A 20,831-nucleotide genomic window follows, 5' to 3' on the forward strand; every position below is an offset into this window, starting at 1 on the left:
GAAATATAAACACTTGAAAAAGCCTCGAAAATCCTCTTTTCACTCGCTTCTTCTCTTTCTCTGTCGTCGTGGTCGTCATTTCGTTTTCTCACATTACTCTTCTTCATTCAAACTCTCTTAAAACATTCTTCCTTACGAGAATTTCGAACTACGACGACACTGTGGTGCATTGCCACGTGTCGTTCCTTCAACTCTTTACTCAGTAACGACGCTGCTCCTCGAAGCGAGACATCAAAGTTCCTGTTTCCAGGACGAAACGTAGAGCAGAATGCAAGCTGCCAAATGGAAGATCCACACGCACGGCATCCGCGCCGCAAGACCAGTGTTGCGACGGTTTGAGGATGCACATCGGTGAACGCTCGGGCGCTCGCTGGAAAGCTTCTTCTGGGTCACAGGAGCGAAAATCGTCGGGAAGGTTACGCCCCGTGTACCGACATGTGTCTGCTCCGTTATTTCCAACGCTCTCGCAAGAAATACACACGGCGTAGCGGCGGAGCGGAAAGCCGAAGTTTCTTTCCCGTTCTGCGAAAGTGTCTGTGCGAAGAGGGCTCGCTGTAACGAGCGACCGACCGACCCGTGCTTGCAAACGTAAGCGCACGGAAGTTATCGAAGTAGTTCCGAAAGGCGGAATGGGAGAGATCATGCCGCCCTGCTTCTCTTCGCTGCTTCCGGAACGAGGCGAAGACGCAGTCTGTAGATCGCACCGTAGCTACATGTTACCGGAAATCTTACGATTATGATCATTGCGCCAGTTTGGACTACGGTATCGCCGCCATGAACTTCGGGATAAGACGAGCTTCGAGATCCGGTGGACCGTTAACGCGGTTAGCGTTGCGCTTTGGATGATGAAGTTATCATCGCGCCGAAGGTGACAAAGTTAATATCGCGTCTCGGGTGAGATATCATCGCACGGCGGCGGTAACGCGGTCTAATCCGAGCTGCGGGAATATTCTCGGGAACACACCCCGGAGAAAATGGAACTTCCTTTGGAACGTCTACCTTTCCTATGTCGACTCCTAAGTTCCGGGAAAGAACGAGCAGATTCGTATGTCGAAGAACTTGTTGAACTTGAAGATATCAAGAAAGTTACATAGTGTTCAAGCTATATAGCGTTCGAAGTATACGGCCGATCCTTTATGTAGCTAACGTTACAACTACGAGGCTAAATTTCGCGCCGAGTTTCACACAACTGACGAAGTTGACAGTATCTCTTCTACTGAATCTCTTTTCGGGTCATATTCTAGACTAAGTTTACATTGAACACACAGTGCGAGTCAAGTCAATTGTTAGCGTATGTTTACCTGAAATGAAACGCGTACGTCAAGATTTACTGTGTATAGTTACTTTAACTGTAGTAGGGCTTATTCCGCTTTATACCTTGACAAATTAGAACATTTGACTTCACCGCGATTTATTAAATATTGCTTACTTGCTTTTGTTTTCACGGCTGACAACATAGAGAAGTCGATTTGAAAATGTAATATCAAAAGTAGAACGATGATCATTAATCAAGAAAGCAAAGATGAGTACAAAGGAAATCTTTTTATGAAGGCATATTGACGTTTTTAATCTCGATGGAAGTCGACCAGAATAACATTCCAAAGGCAACGGAATACATGAGAACAGGCGTTTGCAAGGTGTAATGTTACGCTCACACGAGATTTGTCCGATCATCAGAATAGAAGCGGTGCTGCAACACGCCTCCGCGACCCTTTTATTCAACGTTTCGCATTCGAAATTAGCAGTCAGAAAGGTATGCTTTGATGTTTGAACCGTTGGTACCTATTATCGTATTGCCAGTGCGACGGTGGTCTCCGAGTAATTGCATCGGTGTAACATCGTTTTACGTGACACCGGTAGACGCTGTCGGACAGCGGAAAAAGAAGTTCTCATTATTGATTTTAATTTAAAATTTGACTGCAACAGCAAATATGTCGAGTTTGAAAATACCAACGTAATTTTTATATATTTATATCTATCCTGAAGATGGACCAAAAAACGATCCGAAACGTACATTTTTAGTACACATCTATTAATAAAATTTAACAATAATAAATTCGCGCACCAATATCCGTGCCTCGGCTCTTATTTGTCAGTTTTCCTATTTAATTGTTAGAAGAAAAAGTATCAAATAAAGAATTCGTAGGAAATACATGTATTTCACATTCCTCTCTCGAACCCGGATATTAATCTCGCTCTCTTTCTCTAAGTCGCCGGAATTACGAGCGATGTTGTGCAAATAACCTGCAAAAAAATTCGATTTATTTCCGGAAGTAACGGTTAATTACTGAATAAGCATTTCTAAAGCGCTGCCTGAAGGGTTGCGCACGGTTGTTCGTTCCTGCACGTTTCCGACCAAAAAAAACATCATATAAAAAGAATGAGCGATAAGTCCTCGCGAGCAAAGAACGACTCTGATAATGAGAGGAGTTCCATGACATCAAGCTCGTTAACAGAAAATTATCCAGCTTATCTGGTAAATAGAATTCCCGGTAAATATAAATGCGATGCCACAAGCAGACTCAAAAACTTTTTTTCCTAGATATTTATATTATATACGATTAAAACGTTATTAAACGTTATGTATGATTAAATTAAGATTTGATCATTATCAACAATATTAAAGCTTATTAGACACCATTTTATAAAACACGTTGATATATAAATATGATTGATGTTTTCATAAGATTTATTCTGTTACTGATTTAGACAATTTAATCGATTTTTCGTAACTTAATACAAGTTTTCTGACTTATATTATTGTTGGTAGAGCGTCAGCCAAATGAAGAAGAACAGGAGATAGGCGGTGCGAAGGAAGATTTAGGCGAACAGCATCACTCGCGTTGAGGTGACATGCTCTAGACATGTCCTCCATGCAAACGAGCCCTGATATCTCCTGTTCCGTGAGAAAGGAATTTTCGAACATGTGACAACTAGAAATTTAGTTTACGTCACGCACTTCCTTAATATATAAAAAGTATGACGCGATACATCGAATTAGTTTCAATAAACAAGTTATAATGGTATCTACGATATTTATACAAATTGAAAAATTTAAAACAATTTGGACATTTTGACCATTTTGTCGCGTTAATTTCTTTTTTTAATTAAAAAATTAATAGTTATTAATATTATTTATTTTTTTGTTTATTTCATCAATTTTGTGTTTGTTTTTATTGAATCTAGTTTATTTAATTTTTTTTTGAATTGTTTAAAAAAAGAAACGTTTGGTAAATGAAAAATTACATAATAAATGTTGAAGGAAAGGTTACATATATTAAATAAATTGCGCTGTCATTCACCGATAAATCTGCATCTATTCTAGATAATAATGTAAAGTGCAGATTTCTTTAAATCTCCATTGACCCTAATCTGTTTTACTAAGGCATCTATGCAAAAATTCAGACTTTTTTACTTACGCCTCAGTATGTCAGATATCTCTGATCAGAAACGTTATCGTGATATTGGTAGAAATTATTCGGAGAACTTGTCTAATATCTCGCGATGAGATCGAGAAATTTCGAGAGAACCTGTTTACTCGTATTAATAGGTATCATCGACTCCCTTTACAGATACGGTAGGATGATCATCAAACTATATTGCATTTCAAATAGATGCGTTCCCCGATCGATTCTCATTCACCGCAAATGTAGAACTGGATAATCAATATTCCCGCAAAGATGTTGGTAAACATTTCAATCTTAATTTATACGTTTTCATATAACGTACGATGAAATAACTTTTCACGCTCATAGCGCAATGCTCTACACATGATGCTAAGAGTTTAAAAGCATAGAGATAAAAAAATATGACAAAATAAAAATATATCTTTATATCATATTAAAATTATATCTTTAAAAATATATCTCTATGTTTTTCGGTTTTCGCAGAATTCAAATTTTTATGGTGAATTTATTATAGTCGGCGAAAAGTTATAAGATTAAAAATGTTAACTCCAAACTTGCTATACAATACATTGACAAAAAATATGTGAGACAAAAGCGACATATACAGTTAATTGCCTTTATTTAAACAAATGTCAGATTAATTAAACAAATTATATAATTAATACAATCAAAATGTGTTTATAATTATTTAATTATTTCAATGAACACGATTATTAATACAGTTGTATTGATATGTGATATGTAATTGTATCTCAACAGTTCATTTATTTACTCAATAAATTATTGTAGTTTTTTTTTTCTCAGCGTAATATATTAATTATTTCATTTGTACATGTAATTACGAGAGAGAGAATCTTATCAACTAATATTAGTATTTATCTAACAAAGGGAGATTTTACCAACAGTTCTCAAAAATTAAATGTTTTACTATTTTTTACAAAAAAATAATTCTGATATATACATACAAATTTCAAAGTGATTTCTGTTCTCATCATTGTCGAATAAAATGTCGTCGAAAAAATCAGTGGAACCACGTGGTGCATAATAGACGAGATAGAATGCACACATACGTTCGTGTAACTGTAACTGTAACAAGAAGGCAACAGAGTAAATAAAAGTCGCATCAAAAATTTTGAAGCATCTAACTTTCAACGACTAACTCGTTCAAACCATTTCTCTCGTAAAACGAACTCTCTCAACGTCTCGGTTCGCATCAGGCGGACGGAGAATTGTCGTTTCCGCAGACGCGAATCGAGACTGCGCCGATAACTTCCGTGTTTACATCATCGTGATGGTTTACATCGTAGAGTGCTGGTGAATGAGGACGCGAGGGACGCACGGCAACGGCGGTGGCGGCTTTGAAGCAGATTTGAACGGGCCAGCCGGAAAAATATGGTGCACGAGGGCACTGGTCTATGGCACGCAGCGGGATTCAACGCATCGAGGTGGCTGATGATCATAATACACGGATACCGAGCCACCACCCTCGTTTTGTATATCCTGCTCAACGTGTTGGTGCGCACCGGTGAGTATAACCATCTTCCGGATTCTGCTATAGTGGGGTTTTATTTTTCCGTGGCTTGTTTGCGCACGCTACGCTCGTTGTCAAAGCTGAGCGGATTCCGGAGCCGCGTAAAGTAGATACAGCTTCGAGCGTTATTCGTATCGGCTGTTTCTTTTTGCTTTACCTATTTGATGTTTACACACATACACACAAACGCACGCACGTATGCACACACACGCTTACATACTTGATTTTAAAAATTTGTTCTATAAATATCATATATTTTTATTGAATTAATACTTTTTATAAAGCGCGGTAACCATATATGTGTGTTATTTTAATAGTATAACAAGAATAATAATAATAATTCTTTATGAAACAAGTGTCACATTAATTGATAGTTAGCATTGATAATTGTATTAATTCATCGTTTATAATCTTTGCTCATGATTAATTTAAAACAGAGATTTTATAATTTATATATATGAGATTCCTCTGCATGTATATTTCAAGGGGCCATCCCCCTGTCACGTACAACCTTAGAGTTATTCGATATTTATAAACGGTAGCTCGAACACATACACATAATATTTCTTTTTTCCTTGACAAGATTTTACCAAGCTATTTTGTTTATATAATGTATGAGTTCGTGGATGAAACAAGTGTACAGTCTATTTCCGATACTTAAACGTTATATAAAACAAAAGTTTTTATGAATCAAGAAAACAATATAACAACCACAAACATTAATATACTTGAATATATAAAAAGATTCTCGCAATTATATTGGGATAAATATTTCAATGCCATCTTTTATCAAAATTTTCAATTTTTATTGTATTAATAATCATCAAAAAGTTTATTTTTCTTATTGATAATAACGCCAATAAATAATTAATAATTGTTAATAATTATTTTATGTCTATAATTTGCAAAGATTTATTTAATAAGAGATTCATAAAATTTTATCCAAAATTCAAGTATACTTGTCTTGTTTATCTCTCAAATATTGTAGCAACAATGATAAATTGACGTTGGCAATCCAGACATACGATATGATATGACGATACATCATAGTTTGCCACTCAAAGGATTAATGCATTTAAATTACGTCCTAGTATGCACAGATATACTGTTGCATATCGATACGAGCATTAAAAGTGGAATCTGGCTGTATCCATATTATGTTTTATGAATTTGATAACATCATTCGTAAATAAAACGATGATACTTGCCATTCAACCACTTGCAATAAAATTTATGAAGACATTTATTTCTCTATGCCAATACCAATCACATTATTAATAAAATTTTAATCATTTTGCACACTTTTAATCTGGTTTTGAAGATACATTTTGTAATTAATGATCAAAATTGTGCATATGTCAGAGGACCGTAAAAAAATATTTATTTATACAAAATAAATTAATAACTGTATTAAGTAAAAAAAAATATGCATACACATTATGCTCTAATGTATATTTATTCGTAATATACACAACATTAAAATTGCTATGAAAAATAAATGTTGTTTTAAATGCTTGTAGCATTTATTCAAAATATGTGTGAGTTTTATATAAGAATGCTATAGCACTTTACATGCAAAACATATATAAGCAGATATAAATAAAAATGTGCAAAAAATATTCTAAATATCTGCACTGCATAAAATATGCGTCCAAAAATGCAAAATTTCGCGCACACTGTATTGTTAAAAATACAAAATACAGACATCACTTTTAGCTGTACCTTCTAGGATAGAAAAATTTTATTTTTATGTTACAAATTTTTAGAAAAGAGAAAGGGATATGAATAATTATTCTGTCAAAATTAGAAAAAATAATCATCTCTAATTGTTAATGGTACAATTAATTGCTATAGCTGTAGACAATTGAATATCGAATGGAACATACACATAACTTTTAAAATTTTATAATGTGAAAAAATATAGAGAATTGATATTTCAAACAGTCTCAAAGTTGTTTCTCGTAACAATTTTCGCGATGACAAATGGACAAGTCACTACCTTGCTCAAATCTAAAAATATAGCGCAGAGCTTGGAATAAAAGCTTTCTTCTTAAAAAATAGATTCTATAAATCTACACGGGGAAAGTAGCCACGCGATAAAAAGGGGAGTAGAAGCTGTGGGAAAAAGGATAAAACGCAGCTGTGTCGGTCTTTGGAGAAATTTGGCGGAATGCTCTTAAACGGTGCACTATACGCAACGCGCTGCCACAGTAAAGTCTTTATAGCTGTTTGAAGTTGAACCTTTGAGATCATTATTTTTCGGGAAGTGCATCTATGATCTTTTATATATGCGCGGCGATATCTACTCTAGACTCTTTATTAGAAATGATCTATGATAAAAGATTCAGAGTCACGCAGTCTGCTGTCAAATCAGCCCTTAACGGTGCCTCTATACACTCTCAGTCCGACAAAGCAATGATTGCGTCTATTCAGATACGCGTCTTGACGGCTGCAATCCAATTATCGGCCTGTAAGTTTCAATCAGTTCGAGTAGAAAGTATCCGCATCCGACAGTTTCGATCAGCATCCCGCAAGGAAAAGTTTTGAACGTGAAATTTCCGATTCGACTAACATGGACATTCGGAAGAGTCTATAATCGTGTTTATCTTTCGCGAAAAATTGAACATGGTTAGATAAGTGCACGATAATTATAAAAAAGAGAGAAAGAAGGAGAAATTTGAAAAAAAAACAAGGAAAAATTCTTGAATCAAGAAAAATCATCAGCTTATGCTACGCGCATTTCTAGCAAAAATATATACAATAATATACAGTTTCATGTATAATTGATGGTTTTCTAAAAAAAAGTAATAAGTTCCTTCATTTTTATCATGCATGAATAAATGGTTGAATAAATAGTTTGCGCGTTGCGTTCACGTCATGGCACGATTATATCATTTCCTGGATATTGCGAGTTGATAGTGTCAGTGGGAAAACGTATTTTCCTCGAGGAACGAAATGGTGAGAACTACAAATCGTTAAGATATATGGCTCTCGTGATGTTTGAGATGTTGTTGCGCGTATGTGTGAGCGGATAAAGTTCTACAAAGCCGACGTCTCCGTTTAGCGGAAATGGTGTTCAAACCTCCATTTCCCGAAACAACGCACGTAAAAGGACTTTTGGCAACAGAATTGAGAACTATTTTTGTGACACTTGCATTTAAATTCACATTCACGTTTATTGATTGTATTTGAAATAGTGTACGCATATAATAAACTCTTATTTCACATAAATTTTATGAGCAATAGCATTTGTTTATTTTTAAGAAAATTTTATTTACTTTTTATGCCAAAGAGAAAGAAAGAGAAAGAGAGAGAGAGAGAAAAAGAGAGAGGGACATTTCGACATACATATACGAGTGTATTAATTAGAAAACTTTCTTATGACATAAATTATTTGACTAATCCTTACACTTATATCATTTGTAATTAAAAATTAAGTTCTTATGTTCTGCAGATTAAATTACAACTAAATTATAAGACATTTAACGACTCGTAAGCGGTATAAGGACTGTTAAAAGAATAAAACGATGTCTGACGAAGAAGTTATCTCCTAAAAACATGATGTAAGTACCGAAAGTAGTTGGAGTAAAAACTTCGTCCAATAACCAACCTCGAGGTAATTGGCACAGCTATATATTAATCATTAAAGACTCCATTTAAGCGCTTTTTATTGATTGCGAAAAAGACGAAACTATCTTTACGGAATTAAACATTTATTTACAAATTAATATCAAGTATGCTTTTGGAGTTTGTTTCATGGAGTTTTTAAATTTCAAATAATTATTACAATTAAAGTAATTATTACAAATATTAATACTATATAATTTTAATCAAATATTGCAAAAATAGTAAACAATGTATATTGTTTACGATAAATATCAAGCATTATGATTCGATAAATATTAATCATTATTAAGCATTTACGTAGCTTACTTTATCTCGTACAAATTTTTTACATTTATCGCTAATTTATGGCTATATTTGCAAGTAAATTACATCAAATAAGGTTCAATTTAGTGGAAAATGTTGAGATTTATTTAAATCAACAATAAATTATCTTATCGCAATATTTAAATGGCATCTTGTTTCCGTCATATCTGAGATAGTATCTTTATTCTACGTACATTTATTTTTTCCTTGCGTTGTTTTTTGCTATATAGATATACTTAGAACACGTAATTAATGAATAATAATTTGTAATTGTAGTTGTTTTAATAATCATGTAATTCGTTTTGAACCAGCTCTTTTTCTTTTTTCTTTATTCTTATTCAATATCTCCGAAGGTAAATTTCGATTTCCTATAAATTCATATATTCATCCTAAAAACGATAAGGATGCTTGAGACTTACTTGCATAATCACGCATTTCCATTATATCACTTGTACTTTTACTTGTACGTATCTAAAAAGGTTTTAAATTTTTAAAACTTCTAATTTTTAATCTTTTTCTAATATTATCTCTCCAGTATTTTATGGACCAAATAAGTTACGAGATAATGCACGCGATAATTAATTCTTTGAAAAATAAAATACAATCTTTAAAAAATTTGCATTTTTAAATGTCATTAACATATTTCTAATTAAGAGCAAATGTTTTTTTTGAAATGTGTAATTATTATTGTTAATCATTGCCCAGCAAAAGATTAAAGTGTCACATAAAAATCGCGATAAACCGAGGATTATTAATGCTATTTCGCAATTCACAAAATCATGATATGAAAAATTATATTTGGATACAGATTGATTCATGCAATTCACAATTAATGTTTTTACAATTTGTTTCTAATTTCTAGAAACACTTTCAATATTTCGACGGGAAATGTTGCAGATAGATCGCATGTGTGAAGTGAATGCAATAACCTGATACGCATTGTGCGCGCAGGTTGACCCCATGAATAGAGTTTAGAAAGTACTGCCTTAGTTTGAGAGTAACTCCATGCGAGGTCCAAGCGAACGCTACACATCGGAGAGTGCAGTGTCATTGTTTTCGATTTCGAGACAAAAAGCACTCAATATGCGAACAGTTTCTGGAGTAGTCTAGAGTCTAGACGGAAGTGTCAATGCATAAAGCCGTCGTACTTTATAGGGTCAAAAAGAATTTGAAACTACAAAAAGAAATCTAGAACTGCAAAAAGAGAGAAAAGAAAAGAATTCCCATCTCACGCAGTATATATTTCTTTTCTAAACTCGTAATCCCCAACGAAAGCACATGCTGTACATTGCGAAATGAAGTTTTCTGATATGAATCGCCACGTAATTCCAAGAGTATTATTATATTTGTTGCAAACATTATATCAATCTCTCTGACGGGAAGATGCACTTCAATCCTAATGCAAAAACGTGCGCGGCGCGAGAAGCTTAATGGATCGATCACCGCCCGTCAGGAATTTATAATAGACCCAGGCGCAGCGTGAAGTTGTGAATTACTTTATCGGAAAAGATAAAAAGTCGGGTCATGAAAGATTAATCGGCGTGCCGGTGCGCGACACGCTCTTTCGTCAAGTGTGTGTACTCATCTTTGTGTATTCATCTTTGAAAACTGTCACCAATCGCTCGCTCGTCTCTGCGCGCGAGTATTTGCTATTCAAATGAGCGGAGGGACGTGTCGATAGAAGTCCTTAAGTGCATAAACGACGACCGGCGTGGGTGGAAGGCTCGGCTCGGTCGAGGCGATGCACCAGCGATAAAGCGACGGTCGACCGCAAATTACGAAGACGGAGACGCAGTTTCGCGCGGCGAAACTGCATCGGCCGTGCTGGCTGATAATCGAGAGCGTCAATAAAGTAGCGGCTCCGCCAACAATTAATTATGGATCCTATCGACGTACCGCGCACGTAACTACCTTTACTATCATTAGACTGCCGTTAAATCTCAATGAGATCGAGTGAGGCATCCGAGATACGACGCGGGGTTCGCTTATGCAAACGTCGAGAGCTGTGTGTTTTCGTAACTGGAGGAAAAACACAGCTTCGTAGTCGAAAGACGTTCCTCCTTAAGGAAACTTTTGCCTACATCAGCTTTTTTCCATTGGATTGATTGCGAGACCCTGTCCCACTGATCCACTGTTATTGCTACCCTATTTTGCGTATCGAGCAATTTGGTATCGTTTACCGTATTACCGATGATATTGTTTGTAAGAAGATTAGAGAATTATAAAATAAAAACCTGAATCTTTTTATACATTTACAGATATAAATGTATGTGCAAAATACTAATAGAAAGAGAAAGAAAAAGGGAGAGAGAGAGAGAGAGAGAGAGACTTATTTCTAGAAAAAGAGTCTTTTTCTACAAATAACACATATCAAAAATTGCTCATTAATTTTATAATTATTACGTTTTACGCTAGCAAAATTTGATATTTTCCACACATTTGCTGCAAGCATTTGTTAATTTAGTTAAGAGATAAATAACTACTGTGTGGCAGTTTTGATCTGGTTTATAAATTACAGATATGTATGTGTATGTACGTCAGGTGTGCATAAAATTAATTCATAAATTTACTCGCCTCGCAAATCTCGCGAAGTACAGCTTCGCTGTAAAAAGCACTTGTGAATGATTAATCTGATCGCGCTTGATGTTAAATATCTTATTAAAGGGCGTATAAAATCCTGATAGCAAGAAAGTGCACTTAAATTTTGTCCAGTCCATTTAAGAATTAATACTGGGGGAATCATTAAGATCGGAATTTCGCGCTCGATACTCGCGAAATTATTCTCACGCCCTTCCGTAAAGCGACGTAACACGGCGTAAAGCGTTTAAATACGCGTTTTCCACGCTTCTCGCGCTATACGTCTGATGCGAATAAGACAACTTACACACGTGCACGTGAGTAAAAGTTTATCTGTCTGTTGCGAATTATGTCGCCGTTTAATACGCGCGGCACATATCGTGTGGATGCGCGCATGTTCGCGGATTACACGCTCAGATACTTGGTAACAAACTGTGCCGAATTCGCGTGTGACAACGATATTCACCGCGGCGTAATAAAGCATAGGTTGCGGCTTCGATACACCGTGAAATTCGGGACGCGGGTGGCGCTCGCGCCAGGTGTGCTACTTCCGTTTATCTTACACATTGATTTGTTTCCGTAGCCGCTTAAACGCGCGACCCCGAGCGAGCGTACTCGGCGCGCTCAGGAAATTTCGACGGCGCTAAAAAGCTTACCGCCGTAAGCTCGCCTCGAAGAGTTTCGAACGGAGTTTCTCGAACTGTTTAAGATAGTACGTAGCGTGCGGTGGTGGCGATCGAGGTGACTCCGGGATCCACCCTTTCCTGCGAGGGATAGAAAGAGAGTCGGAATTTTGAGGGGTCGTGCTTACTTCGTTAAAGTTACGCCAGCGGCAGACTTCTCGAGATCTTCGCGCGAGTTCGTTTAAAGACTTTCGTTACTGATTGGTGGGAATGTTAGATTCACGGACTTATCTGGGATGATTTGGAGTAATTGACGGAGGCGGTGGACTTGAAAACTTTAGAGAAAATCAGATAAATCAGAGAGATTCAGATTTTATATCAGAAAATAATTTTATATTGATATATAATTTAGAATAATGTGTGTGTTAAAGGAAAATTTATCTATAATATTTTATATTATTTGTAAAATTATGTATAATGTGTTTTTTTTGCAGACATAGAATATATTAGATTGTTTATGATTCGCGTATTTTTTATTTATATACACGCTATATGTTTTATATAGTGGGGCTTATAATCAATTATTTTTAAAATTTCTTTTAAGAACGATAAAAAAAGTTAAATGGTGTAATATAATAAAACTTGTCTCCTATTCTTTTAAATATTTTGACCATATTTTTTAAAATAGTTTTATTTCTCTTTCATGTATACGAGTCGTATGTGGTTACGGCTCTGGGATTAAGTGGTAGCGAAAAAAAGCTTAGCCTTAGTGAGACTTTTATATAATTATTTTAAAATTAATGCAAATTCCTCAACTGTAAAATCTGGAATTTACGTAACTGCGAACTGCGGGATTCGCAAATGCAATATTAAGCGGAAACTTTTTCTCGGTTCTCATTGCAGTTACCTTACGCGATAATCATAATGGATACAGAGGTTTCTTTCGCCGGTATGTGTGAGCAATAAAATTTTATTTTTATCAGTGTTATAAATTAAAATTTCACCTCTCCGTTATAATTCTCTGAGCGCGTTAAATTCTACGTCATGCGCGTTTGTAACACGTATTGTTTAATCTGGTTAAACATGGACATTTGTGCCATCCAATGAGCACACACATACACATACACATAAAGTAAGAAAATATTTCTCTCAAAATATTATGAACCTAGGATTGCAAATTCTTTCTATAATGTAAAATTTATTAAATATTAAAAGAAGTATTTACAAATATTTAACAGAGGAACAATGAAATAAAAAAGTGTGACGATACAAAACTAATATCCTTTAAATAACGGCTTATACAATCAAACGCCAACGTAACTAAAACCGAATGTCCCGTGGCTTGCTGCGCGGCTAAGCCTCCAGCGAAATTTTGAAGCTCAATGCGTGGCTGAAAAGCGAATTAATCGCCGTAACTGTAACCGATGCTCGTTTGGCCGCTGGCTAAATTTATCGCGATTTATTCGCATTTGAGCGCGTGCTTTCTCGCAGTACGAGTAGCGCAATTTCGTGACACTAAATAAGCTCTGGCAAAAGAAAATCAAGACTGTACATCATACATGTCGCTAAATATACTTGCGCGAACGAACAAGAAGAGGGATCCGGGTGTGTTTCATACTCTATATATCCGAGACCATCTGCACGTCCAGCTGGTGGGAGTATATATTATATATATCTTTCTCCTTTCTCTTCTTTTACTCATTTCTAGATTCTCGCACTTCTACAGGAATCGTTCACACACACAGAAATAGTATATTTAAGTGAAATAGGATTAGTGTGTGCAACATGTAAAATAAATTTAGCAATCTGAGAGATTCAAAGCGGAGATGAAAAGATGATATAGATATGTCAGAATAAAAAGCTATATATAAATACATATAGATACATATATTGATGACTTGTGTTATATTTGTTAAATGCATCGTAAAATGTGGGACCCCGTGCGCGCTTTCTCTCGCAAAACCGTCAAACCCCGTTGCAAAAATAGTCAGTGTTTTTCCACTGCCGATTTATTTTTTATATAAACTAATGTGTTGCGTTGAGTATTTAACTAGCGGTAATACTGCAAACTGTTAGATTGTAAAAACTGTTAGATTGTGTTGTATATTTTATCGTACAATAATTGATGTTTAATATTGCATAATATTGCATAATATTGCAATATTATATTAAAATTTGTAACCAAGAGAGCCGCGCATGTATTTAGTCCCAAAAAAAGAATGTGAAGTCGATTATTAGAAAGTAATTCGATTATTAGAAAATAATTCAAGTTGCTTCTTTTCCGTAATGTCGATTAAATCTCGATATGCGCTCTGTGTTATTTCGGTATATATAGATGCTGTTTTTATATTTATCCAAAGATACAGAGAGAGAGAGAGAGAGAGAGAGAGAGAGAGAATACTTACTGAGCATCATTAATTGTATTACTATTAGCAACTAGAAGAAATGGCGGATATATAAAAAAAGTCATAATGCCTTAATGCGGTTTGTCTGCCTCGAAATGGAAATTCAAGATAAATTATTTTGTAGTTTAGAGGTTCTTTGTGGCTTTCATAAATCTATATGCCGACTTTCCAGTAAAAATCGTGTGGCTTTATGGTACGACGATTTGCAGTTGTATATAGCTTTCCACAATCGGTGTTGTTCAATCAGCATAAATCTCTATCCATCTTAATTTCAGTGTAAATACATCTACAATCCTCTCGCTCGGAAAGCATCGCAGAATACTCGTCTAGTGGATTAGTATCTTAAGAGTAGAATCGATTCCTACTCACTGATGGGGTTTACGAGAATTTCGAAATAAGGAATATTTCTTCAACGTTCTTTTTTTATTAAAACAATTAAAATGTTTAAACATTTCAGTAGTATTAAGTAAGTGAATTCGATAGCTGTTTATTTTAACAGCCAAATATAGAACCTTTTTAGAACTATTCTTTGTGTTGACTGCACAGAATTACAAAAGCTTTTACAGGCGAAAAGTATATACGCAAATTTATCTCGGGGCGGCCGAAATTGTATCCAAAATGGAAAACAATGGAATAATGATCGTTTTATGTGTTAATTTGCAATCCGATATGGCACCTTCAATTATTCTCTGTAAATTAACGCGCAAAATCTCATAACATCTTAATTGTTTTTCATGTTTTATTTTTTGGACCAATTACGATCGATTTCCAACAATATAGTTACTCACCTTTATGTAACGTAAAAGCTTTTACAGTTATATATCGTCAATTCCGAAAATGTTCATACAAACGAAACTGTAGAACTATTCAATTGATAGAATAGACAACTTTCCGGATGCTTTTAGCTTGATAAAATCTAAATTCAATTAGTTTATTTCGAAAATTATAAAATACAGAAAGAGTTATAATTATTATTATTGTTTTTTAGAAATACACTTATAAATATAATTAATTATATACACAATTAAATTTACAAAGTATATATATATATATAAACCGCTTATTAACGTTTGAGAATAAAATACATCAAATATTATTACAAGAGAATCTCATTTGCATTTGTTCTGTGAAAAATTTACATTGTTTTTAAAAATAATGAAAATACGATGATTTTCAGATACATCTTTTTGAATATATCTTGCTATTTCTAATATTATAATGAACTTTCTCTTGACATGAATATATATATATTTTTTTTTATTATACTTTCTAATATAGAAAAATACTAAAGTTGCTACTATTTTTTAATTAATAAATTTTTTTAATTTTTCTGCTAAACAAAAATAAAGTTACCTTGTTTCACGTTCTGTCCTAGTTATTTTTATTTGTTTTTATAAAGTATACAGAACGTTGAGGTATATTATCCACCTTTCCTGTGCGATGCATTGCCACAATTGTATTTTCTGTTATATATTATAATAACAGATGCAAATATCAAAATATTCATGCATACTATATCTAATTATCGGACAAATTTGAATGGCCGCGAATATTTATGCACACAAATGAGATACAACAAAACGAATATTCGTGGCAATTTCAGTATTTTAGCCTAGCTTAACCAACATTGAGAGTTAGTACAGTTAAAATTAGTACGAAAGATGCATATTACGTGGAAATTTAGGGAAATTATAGTTGCTTAATTGCATAAATTCTCAAAGTTTTGAGATACATGCAAGTATTAAGTCATAATTAACGAATTTCGCGGCGAGGAAAAATTTTCACTTTATTCTAGCAATCTGCAAAAAACTCGTCAAAGAATCAGATTTCATTCCTCCTTATCCAGATCTAGATAGATCTTGGCTACAAAAAAATATTATTTATTTACATGTTTAGAGTATAAGATATAATGTACATGCCGCAGAAAGTCTTAAAATGTATTTTTTTTTTTTTAATGCAACCGCTACATTCTTTCATGTTTTTTTAAAAATATATTATGTAATTTCTATAGTTAAATAAAATCGTTTAAAATTAGGAAATCATGTATTTTCAGATTAAACGCGCCATTAACTGAAATATACAGGAAAAGAGAAAGAGCACGACTACTCTTGTTTTTCGTAAAAATAAGTCCATTTAGTCACGTGATTACATAATTCATGAGAGTGACCAGAGTTCGCGAACTGACATCAAACTTTTCCGGATACGTCTAATTCCGCACAGCATGAGGACATCGCGTTATTCCGGTTCTGTCACTTGCGGCTAACGCACCGTAGCCGCGAAGTGGTATGCGCGAGCTTAACGTCGTAATTTAACGTACCGTGTTTCGCGAGGAAATGCATGGCAATTCTCCGCGCCCGACGCTTTTAACGAAGTCGGCTAGTAATTAATCGGAAAACGCGGCGTAATCACGATTACGTCAAGAAACGCAATCGTTGAAATTGCATTTACAGAGAAGATAATTATAATTGCTTTACTATACTGCTCTCTATGGTGTGGTTTGTGACAGATTTTCAACTGGATAAATAAATTGAAATAAATATTCATGTGATATATATTTAGCATATGTATAGGTAAAATGGCTCTTTACATTTATTTTCTATGTAATTTTAAATTAACGGATGTCATTAACTGAATATTTTATAAAAATTTTCTCTCATTCTTTTTCCATAAATTTTTTTTCGTTTCATATATCTCGATTGAATTGGTATATTGTATAAAGTATAATATAAACCAAGTTAAATAAAATTATTCTATAAAAGTTTCGAATGGTCATGATAAGGGAGCTATAGATTTCTGAATCAATAAAACATATATAAAAAAAAGCATTGAAAACAAAGAGTTATAAAAGAGCTATAAAAAAATATATGCTAACTAATTCGGAACATGAAAAATTTGAATCGCATAACTCCTAAATTAACTATATAAAGTTGCACAAGTTTGCGTACCTATATATGCGTAAAAAAGTTGGCACAACTTTCGTGTTCAGAAGTTAGCTCAAAGATAATCTTTAAACTTTAAACGATTAAACGTTAAGAGGACGATATAGGTTAAACAATTTTTGCGCGCGTGTTTGATACGATATTACAAATTTCGATGATTTAGAAAATATAATTGTGCACAATGGTGTTGCGTTTATATTCTTACATTATAAGAACTGACAATAATTTATTATAAAAAAGAGATAGATATACGTATAAGCTTCTAATCGATAAACGATAAGCAGTGCGAAAACTGTTCATGGTATTATTAAACGTTTATCTAGCATTGTTTTATTAAAAATACGTGGCACGTAACCTTTGGAAAATAATGAAACTTTCTTGATGTCCTTAAACTTTTGCTATTTGTTTTTGCTGGTCTCTCGGGGTTTATCCCCGTGTATTTTGCGGCAATGTGATGCTTGAGATTTAAAGTTGAACGTGAAGGGAAAGCAAATGAAAAAAAAAAAAAAAAAAAAAAAAAAAAAAAAAAAAAAAAAAAAAAAAAAAAAAAAAAAAAAAAAAAAAAAAAAAAAAAAAAAAAAAAAACAGAAAAAAGCAAAAGGAAAAAAAGAAGAATATTGCAAGCGGCACAGTTTGATCGAAATAATAAACGAAACTCGCCCCTCTGTTATTTGCCACTTGTATTTATCAGAATACAGACCAATTTTATTGCGGCTTCGTTATATTAAAGACCGTTTGTTCGCTCGCTATGGTTGAGAACCGCACGGCAGAGACGAACGATTCGTTTCATCCTCCTACGAAGCGAGGAAATAGCGGTTAATATAACCCAGCAGGTATTGAAAGTAACGATCTCTGCTTATAAAAAGTTACTGCAAAGGATAATGTGCCTCACGAGTATAACGTAGCGATGGAATTAAAACTTCTCACCAATCGTCAATTGAAATTACCGTGAAAATCATTCGCAGAAAGTCTTTGCACTGCAGCATTGAACAGAATTAGACATTGCGCATTATCGCAATTAAATTGTTATAGTTGTACAATGTATACATGCATAATGCTTGTGTCTGTATGGTTTCGTGTTTTATTATAATAACTAATTTCTATTATTGTATATATAATCTCTCATTCTTATTATTCACCATGAAATAAAGTTTATTGAACGTATTTACACATCTTTATATTTACACTCTTAACACAATTGTGTAAAAGTTTATATTTTTTTAAATTTATTCTTGCTCTTTTTCTCTCTCTCTCTCTCTTTTTCTTTGTGTGTGTGTTACGTGACATTATTAAATTATGAGATAATGTTTATTTTATGTTTATCTTCTATTCTATTATGCATTTTGCAATATTTTTGCAAGTTAAAGTTAACATTTTACTATTTTGTAAACAAAGTTTTTCAAGCTTTCAAAATACACTTGCAAGTTATATGTATATTATTGAAAAGGAATAAAAGTCATTCATATATTGCTCGACTTGTTTAATAATATTATTCATGTCTGATATCCCGCTTTCAAACGTTGTATATACGTTTTGATCTTTTAAATATATTTATTCTGCTATTGATTTTACAAAAAAAATAGATATGTCGTTAAATTCTAACTGAAATGTTTCTTTGAATGAATTTTATTTTATACAAAAAGCAGATATATAAAAATATTCTATTAACAAGATATCAGATTTTTATTACGTGCATGATATATAAAAAAAAAAACACATTTTATCTCAATTATAAATTTTTTTATAAATTTGTTGTTGATTCTCTTTCATCAAAAATTAAATTAGCATTTATTATTGAAATATTTAACTTTGATAATTAAAGAGACTGTTTTCAAAAAAAGATGCACTTTCTTTTAACAAGAGAATAAACTAATAGTATCTATTGAAGTACCTACTGGTCATATGCATATTTTTTATAATAAATAATTTTATTTTAAAGCTCTAATTATAATTTTTATTTACATTGAACATTCAAATATATGTATATGTATGCGTATATGTATGTATATGATGTTTTATATAATCGTATCCGCACGCGCACGTAATCATATATCCTAAAGATATTCACTACATAAATTGTATATGTATGTATATATGTGTGTACACACACAGATACACAGATACGCACACACACACATATATATAATATATTTATTATATAATATGTACATAAAATAATTATAATAAAATATTATAAAATAATTATAATTCGCCTCGAATTTTTTCACACATATAATAAACAAAAATTCTCTATTCTTTATGAACATGATGCCAAATGTTTTTATCCGACTTTAATATTTCATATTTTCAATATTGAAAAGCTTATATGTTTTTATCAATCAAGCTCGTACATTTTTGTTTTTTATTGATCAGGTATAAAATTGTATATTTTTGATGATTTGAATACACGTAGTGTGATAAATACGTTATATTGAATAGCGCACGACGCATTAATATGACACATATTGTATAACTTCCTTATTTAAAAAAATATAATAACACATATATATGTATATGTATATATAGGGTGTTCAAAAAAACCATTCAATATTTATATGGACACACCATATTGAGTAAAAAAATCTTACTGTTAGTAAACATAGGTTGAAAGCTCAACCGTTTCTAAAATATAAACATTTTTGTATGTTAGCATCATGATTGATTTACTGGCTTCTACGTGTTGCATGCGATGTTTACCTCAATGTTTACAAACCGCGTTCTGAATGTCCTCATTCAATTTCCATATATACATTATAACAGAAGATTTCACCGACAATCAGTCAATTGTTATCAACCGACGATTGCGGATCTTTGCGATTTGGTGATTACACATCAGTTACAAAGTATAGCGTTGAAAATGTCAGCGTATTAATCTAATGAACAAATGGCAGATATGCATATTCTTCGCCGATAAATGATTTAAAGAATTACGTGACCGAAACCAGCGTGCTTGTCAAATAATTTGACAGAGACATGGAATTTTCAAGAGAATTCGCGATTCTGTAAGAAGAACACGCTGCCAAGCGTGTATGGAAATAGAAGGAGGACATGTAAAACACCTTCTGTAAATATCGAGATAAAGATTTAGACAGATCATCTTCTTCTCACGTCGCATACGACACGTAGAAACCAGTAAGTCAATCATGATGCTAACATATAAAAATGTTTATATCTCAGAAACGATTGAGCTTTCGATCTACGTTTATTAAGATTTTTTTTACTCAGTATGGCGTGTTCTATCTACCATATAAATATTGAATGTTTTTTTTTGAACACCTTGTATATCTAAAATGTAAATACCTTAAGGTTTGGCTTCATTAAATTATCAAGCAACTGTTGTTATATAATTAAAATATACAAATATATTAAAGAAATTATTTTATCATTTATTTAATTATTTTACCATTTAAAACATTCTC

At 33.2% G+C, this 20,831-nt stretch overlaps 1 protein-coding gene across 1 annotated transcript in view; it reads left to right on the forward strand.

The window, feature by feature from the left end:
* The window catches only part of LOC115235721 (lachesin-like), a 79,995-nt gene that overhangs the window by 22,863 nt on the left and 36,301 nt on the right, over positions 1–20,831 (forward strand). The window contains exon 2 of the mRNA XM_029807667.1: positions 4,715–4,932. Within this exon, the coding sequence (XP_029663527.1) occupies positions 4,800–4,932 (133 nt within the window). The 5' untranslated portion in view covers positions 4,715–4,799. The remainder of the gene's footprint in view (positions 1–4,714; positions 4,933–20,831) is intronic.

This window comes from Formica exsecta, unplaced genomic scaffold (genome assembly GCF_003651465.1).
Source record: "Formica exsecta isolate Colony F162 unplaced genomic scaffold, ASM365146v1 scaffold233, whole genome shotgun sequence".
In the NCBI taxonomy this organism is placed as follows: Eukaryota; Metazoa; Arthropoda; class Insecta; order Hymenoptera; family Formicidae; genus Formica; species Formica exsecta.